General features: G+C 43.8%; 1 protein-coding gene across 7 annotated transcripts in view; it reads right to left on the reverse strand.

Moving 5' to 3' along the window:
* anks1b (ankyrin repeat and sterile alpha motif domain containing 1B) overlaps positions 1-13,293 on the reverse strand; it is a 339,546-nt gene that overhangs the window by 237,064 nt on the left and 89,189 nt on the right. For all 7 annotated transcript variants that reach the window (XR_011190118.1, XM_015351924.2, XM_015351925.2 and 4 more), the window contains exon 2: positions 4,117-4,197. Coding sequence is in view for 5 of the 7 variants with exons in the window: in XM_015351924.2 (XP_015207410.1) it covers positions 4,117-4,197 (81 nt within the window). In the remaining 2 variants the exon portion in view is untranslated. The remainder of the gene's footprint in view (positions 1-4,116; positions 4,198-13,293) is intronic.

Here is a 13,293-nt window from a genome sequence, read left to right on the forward strand (position 1 = left end):
CAACTTTTCAGTGTTTTTCAATTACAGTGAATGAACATGAACTAAAGAAATTAATTATTAGGACAAAATCAACCACCTGTCCACTAGATCCCATCCCCACTCAGCTAGTCAGAGACTCCCTCGAAGTACTGGCAGGACCTATAATTAGTATGAACACGTCCCTCGCAATAGGCGTTGTACCTGACCAATTTAAGGTAGCGGTTGATGGACCACTGCTTAAGAAGTCAAATTTGGATCCATAAGTACTAAACAACTACAGACCTATCTCAAATGTTCCATTCTTATCTAAAAGTCTTGAGAGAATAGTTGTGGCCCAACTTCAATCGTATCTGGACTCAAATAATATACTTGGGCAATTCCAATCTGGTTTCCACCCAGGCCACAGCACTGAAACTGCATTAACAAGAGTCGTTAATGATATTCTGCTAGCTACTGACGCTGGGAACGCAGCAGTGCTTGTGCTCCTAGATCTTAGTGCTGCCTTCGACAAAGTTGACCATTGTATTTTGCTACACAGGCTTGAGTCTGAGGTTGGCCTATGTGGAACCATCCTTAAATGGTTTACCTCCTCTTTAACTAACCGTTTTCACTATGTTCAAACATCTAATATTTGTAATGCTTCGTCACTGTCACCAGTCAAATTTGGGGTACCACAGGGATAAGTGCTCGGACCAGTATTGTTCTCTCTGTACAAGTTGCCGCTAGGTAGGATAATACTAAAGCATAATATTAACTTTCATTCCTATGCTGATGACACTCAAATATACAGTTTGTTTACAACCAATGACAACTCGTCAATTGTCACTTTAGTTAATTGCATTAATGAAGTAAAGGTGGGGAGCTGCGTCAGCAGGCGTAGGCTGCATAGGAAAAAAGTAATAGGTTTATTCCCTGCTGAAAAAAAGAAGAAAGAAAACACAACGTTTCGGCCGTGGAGCCTTCAGAATATCATTTACGACTCTTGTTAATGCAGTTTCAGTGCTGTGGCCTGGGCAGAAACCAGATTGGAATTTCTTTGGTTTAAAATTTTGCCTCAAAGATTCGGCACATATTGTTACTTAGACATCTTAGACAAGGCTTTCACTTCACTCGTGTTAATGCAGTATCAAAGGATCGCTTCCTACAGTTCAGAAACATTGCAAAACTTAGGTATTTTTACTCGAGACACAGAGAAACACATACATGCTTTTGTATACAGCAGATTAGATTACTGTAATGCCCTACTATCAGGGAGCACATATCACAGCTTCAACACCTTACAGAGAATTCAAAACGAGGCCGCTAGAATTGTTACTAGTAGAAAGCAAGACCACATGAATCCTAGACTTAGCTCTCTCCATTGGCTTAAGGAGCGTTCAGGACAGACTTCAAAATTATTTTACTTACTTATAAGGCTTTCAGAGGTCAGGCACCTGTTTATTTAATGGAGCTGAAGCAATGTATACAATCCAAGTCACCCACTTAGATCACAGAACACAGGTCTTCTTCTTATTCCACATATTAATTAAAAAAACGCTGGGGGTAAAGCCTTTAGCTACAGGGCCACTAGTTTACGGAACAGTCTACCAGCCTACATATGGGATGCCGAGTCAATCTCAGGATTTAAATCCAGACTGAAAACCTATTCCATCAGCCTAGCCTACTCACACCTTACATTATAGCTCATTGCAACTACACTATGGCTGCTGGTGCTGCTGTACACGCCATTATGTGTCTCTGTGTTGGCCCACCAGGTAGGTACAACTGTTTTGACCAAACTATCCTATTCTCCTCCCCACATGTCCGGATGGTGCCCGGGCTGGTTACCAACTGAGTTGGATGCTGCATCACTGCCATGGATCCAAGAGGACATCATGGATACAGCTATCGTTTAGGAGGATTTGCTGGTGAACAGAGCACCGCATGGAGTACTGGCGCACAGAAGACATGATGGAAGACCTAATACTCCACATTTAGTACTTGTTTAGAATTGTATAATGTTAGCATGCCCAGAGGGGTTGGGCAGCCAGTAGACTTTGGACCTCAAGAGTTTATGTTTCTCCTTACAGAGGAGTTTTTGGTTCCTCTCCTCCGTTGTCTTCTGGATTTTTCTCTTGCTGTATTGTTACATCATGTTTTGTCACACAGCTTTGTTAAGTGCCTTGGAGCAACCTTGTTGTGAAAGGCGTTATATACAAATCAATTGAATTGAATCTAATAGTAGTAGGTCTTCCAAGGCGTCTGGTAGGTCTATATGTACAGTACTGTAGGACAGCCATTGTAACACAAATGTGTACCAAAGGATAGTAAAACACAGAAATTGTTGTAATAAAATGACTCAAACTGAAACCAGGACAGAGCAACGGGGAGCACAGCAAACGAACAGCAGGAACACCACAAAACTGAGCTGTGTGGATCTATGGTGGAACATGCACAGAAAACAAACAAGTTGCTGATTAATCTGAGTCTGAGCTGCAAGATCCCGCCAACTGAAGAGCCCCTGAGCGTGACAGGCAGAGACAAAAGTGCCGTTTGAATTAAGAATTTGGAAAGAAAAAAAGTGTGAGCTGGATGCACAGTATTTAATTTTGAGATGAACAGATAGTCTTGCACTTCAGCTAGAAAGAAGACAGACAGTTTGATAAATAAACATCCACTATTTTCAGACAGAATTACTGGAGCCATTGGCATTTGAGCTGTAAAAAGCCTCCAGCTCATTTACTTCTTAATGTATCTCGTTACCAGCAATGCACAGACTAGCACAGTGCATCAGGGACTTTCACATTTATCAGTCCATAAAAGCTCTGGTGTGATGCCTGCTGAATTAGTCAGAACGATTTCATGTTCCCTTGTTTATACTGTATGTACAGTTCTTTGTGTATATTTTAGGGACAGTGTGTCTCTATACAGAATCACTGGTTTAGGCATAGGTTTAAGCAGACACACAGGAAGATTCTTTCCTTACTGTTGTCTGAATTTTATAACTAGTTAGGTTTCACAGCAATCGCCACCCCTGCCCCCTTGCTGTTGGCACCATCCCTGGGATCTGTGCCAGGGCTCACCCGAACCGCAAGAGGGGGCACCAGGTTCTGACTGGAGCACACACGTCTGAGCCAGATTTTTATCACATGTTCCAAGGAAAGGCCGGCTAATTCCCCCACAATGCAGCTGTGCTTGGCCAGCAGTAAAGCCACCTGAAAAGCGTTTCTCTGCTCAAGTGGGATTTTACCCTTGTGACAAAGCACACCCATCACTGTATCCTCCAGGATGCGTCACTGTCTCTTGTGCTGAGAAAGCCCTGGCTCGGACATGACTCAGAGACTCAGGCTTCCTTGCGTCCTCTGGACTGAGGCAACTCCAGAAATCCCAAGCTACAACCCACCACATCCTTCAATGTAGAAGTGTCGTCTGTCATCCGTAAAAAAGTCAGATACAAAAAGATACAATATACCATTTTCTTTTAATTTTGTGCTCAAACACTAAAGAGAAACAATGTCAGAGATCTGTCCGTGGAAGCCACTCAACTATTCTTCTTTGGATAGTAAAAAACCGAGATGTTCAGCCCTCCTTTAAAATGAAGAATATGCAGGGAATCCCACCAAATGCAGGGTCCCGTTTCATTACTGCTTTCCCCAAATCTGGATCCACTGCCTTTAATCGCCTGGCCCTTAACAGAACAGCGTGTCACAACACCGCATTAAACACAGTAACAGGACAAATTCATTTAACAACAGCAGTGCTGCAGAAGAATAAACAACATTAAGTGTTTAAACCTCTCCTGCAGTCCAGATGGACTGCTTGTCTTACAGAGTGCTGCTGGACTGATTTGACAAGTCAGGGCCTTGTCTTTTCTGCACCAACTCCTCTAAAAAAACAGCAGGCCTGAGACTATTGCTCGGATTCGAAAAATAGGGTGGACACAACCTGAAAAAAGAGATTTTGGACAGGCAACACCTTTGGGCTCATTGTGTGGAGTAGGAATGTAGTAGTACACAAGGAGAAATGTGGTATCTTAAGCAGTCCCTGGAGGGATTAAACTAGAAAAGAAAAACCTCCAAGTTTACTTACAGAGCCCCCTGACCGACAGCAATGTGAAGCAACAACATGTGTGACAGGCTGGGGCTGCTGGACTCTTACCTGTGTCCGTTCAGAGAGGCGTGGTGCAGAGGCGTGTACCCAGAGCTGTCTGTGCAGTTTACATTAAGTCCCCGCCAGATGCTGGAAACAAGCAAAGACAGAAACACATCAATGTTTGCTTACATCACCTGCAGAAAAGCTTTATCCGGGCAAAAGTTACATGCAAAGCAGATTTGTGTTCCTAATATCTGCATTTGTATTCCAATGTACAGTAACTATACTATGATTCCCTAATTGTAACAAGGAAGAAGCAGATACCAAAAACATTCTTCATATGTCAATATTAGTAGGCAAGTGGACAAGTCTTTTCTATTTTAATGTACTGCACATGTGTGTCTGTGTACTAAGAAAGTGAAGATTAAGAAGCATGCCGATGAGAAGGCTCATTTTCCAAATGTTAAGATAAAAAGTAAAAATCTCTATCAATATGTACCCAAGTGCTTCAGGTGAAAAACACTCACGACCTTTACGAAGAAACACCTCGTTTTATCAACACTTTCTACTTTTTCAATACAGTATTTGCAATTAAAAATAAAAAACCATGCTGTGCTCTTCTCAGCATGTAAAAACACATCCCTGTGTTTACTTCTGAAGCGACCCATCGACATGGCAGGGGGCTGTGTCACACAGAGAAGGACCACTGCTGAAATCGGCGCTGGAAATGCAATGCTCTTACTAGGACTAGTAACAATCTGTACGGTGTCATTTACAGTCGTTATCATCACCACCACACATTACTGACACTCACAAAAGAGCTGGACACTGAGCTTGATTGGTAGTTATTAGCTAGATCACTATGGTGGCGTAGTGCTCTGCAGTCCTGCCTCACAGCGCTGGAGCCCTGGGTTCAATACCGGACCTGCGTGCTGTCTGTGTGGAGTCTGTATGTTCTCCATGCGTTTGCATGGGTCTCCTCCAGGTGCTCTGGTTTCCTCCCGCAGTCCAAAGACTTACTGGTAGGTTAATTGGCTTCTGGGAAAATTGACCTTGGCGTGAATTTGTGTGTGTGTCTTTCCACAACACTTTCCTATCCAGGGTGTTTCCTGCCTGATGCCCGTTGCTTGCTGTGATCGGCTCCGAGTCTGACCCCCAACCCTGAACTGGATGAAGCAGTTAGAAAATGGATGGACTGCAGTTAGTATTTAGCAGATCCAAGGCTCCCATCCAGCTGTTTCTTGAAAGAGTATCGGCTTCAACAACTTGGCTTGATAACTTGTTCCACACTCCCACAACTCTTTGGGTAAAGAAGTGCCTCCAAGTCTCTGTTTTAAACGTGCTCCCACTCGTGTCCTGTAGTTCATGTTTCACTGCTCGTGCTGAACACTGGCTTCTCTTTTATGAGACGTGGTAACCCAAATTGTAAATGATATTCTAAATGGGATTTTTCTAGTGCCTTATACATTTCAGACACCTCTTCATTTGTATGGTATATTATATCCACAAATCCTCACAAGCTAATTAAGCAAGATGTAGCCTTTTAAAATGCATGCTGAGTATCTCCTAGAATCCGTCTGCCTTACAGATAATCCTGTAGTTTATTCCGAATTATTTCCATAACCTTGCACATAACAGACATAAGACATTTTTGGTTTGTGATTCCACGCTTCTGCGTTTCATGGATGGGCTTTACTTCATCGATTAGATTAGATATAGATTTGACTCCGTGCTTCGTCATGAATCCTGACTCTGCACTGCAGCATGCAGATCAGTTATATCTCCCCATCTCCTATCATCCCATCTCACCAGACCCAGCTCAAACCCCCTTAGGAGCTTCTGTCTGCTCAGATGAAGATGTACCACAGCCTGGACACGACCTCACCCAGGTACTCTGACACAGCTGAGCATCGCCAGACCAGCAAGAGGGCTTATTTTCCAGCACTGAGGCACACTGGGGTTTTATTTCCTTGTTAGCTTGCTCTTTTTTTTCTTGTTCTAATGTTAAATTAGTGTTTGCTTTGCTGCCTAATGGCTCATTTCATGCATGGCAAATCATATTGCCTATTATAATGCAATTTGTGCTCATACAGGAAGCCAGAAACCCACATCGCTGTAGAATAGCTACAGAGTAACACAAATGAGGCGGAAGTAAAAACAAAAGGGGAAAAAAAAGCCCGGCAAGCTGACCAGGTAAAACCAAGAGTAAAATAAAGTTGTAACTGGAGCCAAGCAGCAGCTTTTATGTGAGCAGAAGAGCCTTAAAGCCCAGTCTGTTCCACTGGGAGCCAGTGCACTTTGAAGAGGACAGGACTCAGGGGCCGATGCAGAGCACTTTTAAGCAAGCAACACGAGTCACAGAATTCTGGACATACTGCAGCCTATGAAGTAAAGCAACACAGTAGTCTAATCCTGATTGATTCAATTATTCCTCATCAAATTAACTGTCAATAACAACAGTCACAGAACAAGGGTCTGAGCCGAGCAAGGTTACACTGACGAAGAAATAAATATTCTTTTCTCATTCCTAAAACGACCTACTGTATAGACACACCTTTATAGTAATGGCTTCTATGAGAAATGGGACATTTCGGAAAGTCTGCAGCTAAAAGACTGTTTGTTGATCCTCGGAAGGCCGGAGCAAATCTGTAATAGAATGAAATACCCTTTTCTATTGCAATTTCAGTAAGAATTACTTTTGTTGTAACTCTGATGCTATTGTAACTGACCATGGTTCCCCAGATGCCTTGCATTGATATTATTTAAAAATATATAGTTCCATCTATAAATACACAGTATATCAACACACAGTAGTATTGGAGTATAATTCAAGAATATCTCACCAGGCCTCTTGAGTAGTCTTGTTTGATGTTTAATGAATTACAGTACAAAGCGTGCACACATTAAAGCACACAGCCACAGAAGTAGAAATATTCCACTTGCTAGACACCGAATTCTTTCTTCTCTAAACATCTTACCCAGAACACTGTAGCACTGTAAGATCATAAAATACAATCAAGCTGGAAGTTGTACAAATCCTTTATTAATGGAAATAAGTCTCAGAAGACCACATCTAGGGTTGTGTGAAGGATACAGCAGTCCTGTTCTGCATGCCAGGAGCATGAATAATTTAAAATGTAAATATATTCAAAGGCTTTATCCACATGGGTGTGGGTGGCTGTGATAGTGGGTGATTGGAAGGCTACTACCATATGATCGCCACCTACTGGACACCTGCATGCACTACAGCTGATGGGGAGGAGCTTGACCCTTAAAAAACACAGGGCTTCCCCGTAGCTGAATCATCCCATCACAGACAAAGACTGTGTTCCTTTGTCGTTTGCCACTTAATTTCCAAAGTGAAGAAAGACATATCACCTCAATGATCGCAAAATAATCAACAGTGCCCCAACAACACAAAGAACACAATGATGGCTTGATGCAGACAGAAAACAGCAAAAAGCAACACCTTTCAGGCTCAAATCTCTTCCTCGGCCAGCACCATGGGTCGCCTCAACTCTGATGTATCCCATAAAGTTACACTAGCAGTTGCGGTCAAATAATGCCTTGTGCAGTATAATAACTGGATAATAACTGAGGTCGGTAACTACTGAGTTACAATCATAAGACAACTAGTGAGTCTGCAACCTAGTACAGTATGTAGATGTCAGACAGCTAAGTGAGGAGTTACCTCCTGGCCGAGGAAATTTCCTGCAGGAAACCCTGAAACTTGACATTTGTGCCAGAGGCCAGGGTTTGATTTTATAGTTCAAACTACTTACCCTCCAACATTATCGTATTTTTACAGACAGGTAAAAAATGACCGGATTTTCTGCCACTCAAAAGCTTGGTTCAACAAAATGGTACAGTACCAGCCAAAAACATTCTTGCCCAATTTCACAGCCTGTGGCCCACCGGGGAGAAAGCACTCTCATTCTGATCAGGCCATCTACAGTATGAGAAGACCGCACTCTTATTTCCCTTGTATAATGGAAATCTGTTTTTTATGAATGTTTTTTTCCCATGAAACACGGAAAGAAACAGTACAGAAAAAACACAGGATATTGAAGTAAGTTGAGACAGCATTTGCATCTCTCTCTCCATGTAGGAAGAGATTTCCAGATCGGAAAGAACAGTTCCATATGCAGGCTCATGAATTTCACATTAATAAGGAGGCACTTGCATTCCCACAGTTGCACTGGGAAGTGTAATAAAGCACAGAGGCTTGAGAGAGACTGATGTCTTATACTGTACCTACTGTACAAGGGTGCTGATACAGCAGCCCCTGATGAGCCTTTTAATAAAAACAATCAAGAGGATGGAGTGATTGGATTAATTGCCATGCATATGGGATGACCTTTCCAGGCCTCTTGACACTGATGAAAGGGAGGAAGGAAATCTTCGCTGTACTCACATTCTCCAGTTTCCCTTATTCATTTACCCAGCGCACGAGTGAAAAATGGGAAGAAAGGACAGCAGTGGCCACAGCAAGCAGGGATGTCTGCTCTGCACACTAACAGGAACTGCTCCTCCTGTACAAGCTGGCCATGTGGCTCTTGTCTGCTGGGCTCCATGCTGGAGGGGAGAGATACCCCTGCAGTAGACAGGGCACAGTGCACAGCGCTGCTCTTCCTTTGCGACTGTAAAAGGTTCTACTCTCACAGTAGGCGCAAGGCGCTAGGCTTTACTCTTGCACAACCTGTTCAAAACGTTTACTGGGGAGCTACCGCGTGGCTTGAGCAGGAGTGAGATTCTCCTAGAGGCGGGGCACAGGAGGGTGTCGATCACTCTCGCGTGCGGGGGGGGGTTGGCGATTCCCCGGTCACTTGCAGGTTCTAGGTGCAAACAAGAAGCAGCCATAGGACCTACTGTATCATGGTCAATCAGCTAAGATGATAGACAATGGGATCAAACCCAAAGGCCAACCCCACTGAACAGCTGTGGGCTCTTCTGAACCAGTCGAGCTGAAAACAACAACCTAATAAACACACCTCCCAGGACTTTCCTACAGGTGTTCTTCATACACATTCTTCCTGCCAAGCACACACCCCGTCACACCCCCACAGAAGACTTAAAGTGTGCCATAAGAGCCTGACTACTAACCCACCAGTCCAGAACCAGTCTTAACTAAGAGAAACTGCATGCCCCGTCAAAACACAGCCCTCTCTCCCTCCGACTCCTCGGCCCCCCGGCAGTACTGCAGTCGTGTCGGATACACACTCCAGTCTGTGAGGCGTACCAGGGGTCATCACACCAGAACTGATCTCAGAGACGCCTGTCGTGTTCAGTCTCGCTCAGGCAGAGCAGGAAGCTGACAACCCCGAGCACGGTGTTCACTCCCATGTAACCAGTCATCTCTGCAGCGCTACTCATTCAGCGCACATGGTGCTAACCCTCTCGCAAACCAGAGGCACGGCATCCCTGCATGTGGGCAATCGCACGGATCCAGAGGCTGGCAAAGAGACCAACATCACTCAGTCTGCACTATAAAGCAGTTGCACAAACTGGACTGCACACAAGAAATTCAAAATCCTTCATTAAATCTCTACTAACTTATTTTGAAAATGCTTCTATTCTTCTAAATGCTTCTATGCTTCTAAAATTTTCTTTTGAAAAAAAAACTTTTTTGCTTCCATTAGGGGGTGCACAAGCTCGTCCGTGTAAATCATCAATGGAATGCCCTGCAGGTTTTAAATTATTAGGACTTTTGCTTTGACTGTTGCGTCCTCACTAAATCACCTCAGTAGTCAGATAGTTGACTGGGCACAGGTAAGGAGTTTTTTTTTAACCTGCTGAGCCTGGAAGTTCAGAAAGGAAATGATATGGACTGACTTAAGAGAACAGCACCTTTGTGCCACCAGTAGGTTAGAGGCTGAATAATGTTCACAGCCATCATCTTCTGATCTAACCTGTCAGAGACAGGTGACGATCTGGGAAGCCAGAAGTCATGACACCTTGCCAAGACAATTGCAGGGGGCCATGCGTGATGTTCCGGGCTGGAATGACAACTACAGCGCTCCGCTTCTAATGTTTGACAGCAACCTAACTGCATGAGGCAACACAGACCAAGTCCTGGGAGGTCTGAGCTTCCGGATGTGACAACATTACAGCAGGACAGCCCACGGCCGCCCGCTGTTTGTGGAACAATGTTTTTGCGAGATGAGGATGTGACAGTTATGCCATGGATAACACTCACGAAACCTGAGCCCTGAAGGTTGAACCATTGAGGCCGCAGCAATAGGAATGGTGTCCCAGGCAGTTATTCGGTTTATTGACAGTGCTACACCTACGAGCGCGTCTGACTCAAGCAGGAACGGGGAGGCCAGACCCACAGGATGGGGAGGTGTGGCCGGCGTCTCTCAGTCTGATGAAAGTCCTGTCTTTGAACAGAAAGGTGCTCCTGCCCAGAACACAATATGTTCACCACGTGTGCTGACAGACAGCAAGAGAAGAACAGGGTGCCCTGCCAGATTTGAATTACTCTGTACCTGAAAGAAGAGAAAGAGGAAACAACCAAACAACCGCATTTCTAAGGACATGTTTGTGCTACTGTTGAAAACATTCAGGAGATTCTCAAATGCCTGAGCAAGTTTTCCAGGATGGTTCCTTTAGCCCTAAGGCGCGAGAGCAGACTTCCTGGATCTCCTGGGGTGAAGGGCGCAGCTGGCACAGAGTCGCCAGTTAGCTGAGATAGGTGGGGTAAACTTATACTGCATACAAGCGTGACATCAAACTGGAGGGTTAACAACAGAAACAGCATGTCAGGTAGCACCATGGGCCCAACTTCATCACAGAGACACAGCAGACAGAAGGCGAGTGTTAGGAAGCCTGAATCTTCTTCCCCATGGTGAGCAGTCCCCCACTGAGACTAACAATGGAACCTCCTGCCTTAGATTACAGTGCCTGTGGTCGGTGGTGGGCATGCTTCCTGCTTCTGTGGCCGATACCCCGATATCCTGGAATGTTAATGCGGCCGGGGAAGTTTGTTTCTAGCTTGCGAGCCAGTTGAAGTATTTTGCTCCTACGCTGGCTTCTAATTTTGTAGGTACATGCCAGCTGGACCTCACAGTCCCCGCCCGCAAACACAGCCAGCAGGGAGAATGTCGGCCAGGAGCCCCACTTTTCCTATAATCCTATAATGCTCCTGCCACACTCCACCCAACCGGGTGAAACAAACAAGGAGAGAGTGAGACAAAGGCACAACCTGCAGCAGTACAGTTTTGAACCAGGTGTCATGTAAATGGTAGCACAGCCCTAGCTCAAAGCTGCTGACTGATGGTCCTTATTAAAGCAGCTCACTGGGGGATAGTGGTCAGCTCTTTCCATGGAATGCACTCCCGCCGTAAGCCAATAGCTTGTCATTGAAACTCCAAAGTCAGCTGCATTGACTCGGAGCTGGTACTGCGTTCTGGGATCGATCGTGTGCGGCTTGATTTATATGGTCATTTTTCAAAAATCAAATGCACATAATAACGAGCTTAACAAAAATTGGCATGTTGTGCACTTTGAAAGCAAGATTCAAAGCTATGAAAAAGAACTCCCCCCAAAAAACCAGAAAACTATATCATTCCATTCAGAAAACGTGTCAATCATGAAAGCACCGTGTACAGGCTTGTCACATTGTTATAGAATATACAGCAGTATTTATTCATTTCAAATGTGAAATAGTGCTCAGCCATGTGAAAGCAAATGCAATTAATAAACGGATTAATTAATCTAGCCTGAGAAAAAGAAGCACCTTAAGACCTTATTAGACCTTTACCTGGGCAGATTCTGATTAACAAGGTCCAGTAGAGTGGCCTTGTTCCAGTAAAATATTGGTTAATCAAAATAAACGAAGCCTGAAAACAAACTGACGTGTTATACAGTATTGTTGCAAACTAGTTGTGGTAAAATCACAACATATCAAATCAATAATAAAACCAAACATCAGATTTTTATACCAGCTTGTTATACAAGCAAATTATAAAGTTTTATAATAATTACACCTACAGTGAAGAGTGACCAAGGGTCACAGAACATACTGTACGTGTTCATGACTTCTCCAGAACAGCTTGGTAAAACAGAAATAACCAGGCGTTTCAATAACCTAATAAGACAAAGATTTATTACACAACTTCACAACACTTCAACATTTCACTACAATTATTTACATTACTACCGGCATCAGATTCCAGGTTCCTGCCTTCAACAGAAACAGAAATCACAGAACTGTCTGAAATGATGACACAAACACGATAAAGGGCGAAAGAGGGATCTTGTGACCAGTCCAACGAAGATTCTGTGCAGGATTAAATCTCCCTCTTAAATTTCGCTAAACAGATGTTCAAAACTGTCCATGACTGAACAGGGAGGTATATTTCACCTGTGGATCCCACAAATATTAAATGAGATCAAGTCCCTCTCTTAAGACCTGACTCTGGTCCTTGTAGTCTTCAAATTACCGAACACATACTGGGGGTGGAGGTCCTATACCCTCCCTGCTCACCATGTTGCTCTATTTATCCTGCCTGGAGGTCTTGTCATCCTACTAGACGGTATGTCCCATCCACATGAAAGCTGGCCATATGACCTCCTCAGAACGATGTACTCATTGTTCAATATTGGTGTTCTAAGTGGACTGACTTAATGACTTAACAGAAAATCAGTTTAGTCTGAGCTCCCGATCAGTACCACCTGGATCCTTGGCCACGGTGATTTGCTTCAGGTGAGTCAGTCAGATAAAGACAGCCTATACAAAAACTCAGGGAATTAAAATTGTATTGTCGTTTTAGACTGGAGATCTTGTCTTGGGAACCTCAAATTCTGTACATGGTACAATACCATGTACGCTACTTACAATCAATCCAAATTAAGGCCAATTGTTTTTCAGTCCTCCAGTTCAGGGCTCTATTACTTGAAGCTGTGTAGATTAAAAACAATCACAGAAACGCACCAAGATTCTGACCCATTGTTATGTTCGTACTATAGAATGAGAAAATAGAGCAAACCTTTCCTCATTCATTAGTGAACATTCTGACACAGAGCACCAGAACATCAAGGCTACAAATGACAGAAGGTCAGTCTAGGTGATTTGGTTGCTGGTAGCTAATTAATCCTGAATCCCATCCAGCCAGTTCTTAAAAGAAGCCAGGGTATAAGCTTCTACAACTGCCTGGTGGTTTAATCACAATTATAATGATTCATCAGACTCGGATGACTGCAGAGGAAACAGTGGGAAAGTGAGATTTGTAGGGGTACTGA

This window comes from Lepisosteus oculatus, chromosome 7 (genome assembly GCF_040954835.1).
Source record: "Lepisosteus oculatus isolate fLepOcu1 chromosome 7, fLepOcu1.hap2, whole genome shotgun sequence".
Lineage (NCBI taxonomy): Eukaryota > Metazoa > Chordata > Actinopteri > Semionotiformes > Lepisosteidae > Lepisosteus > Lepisosteus oculatus.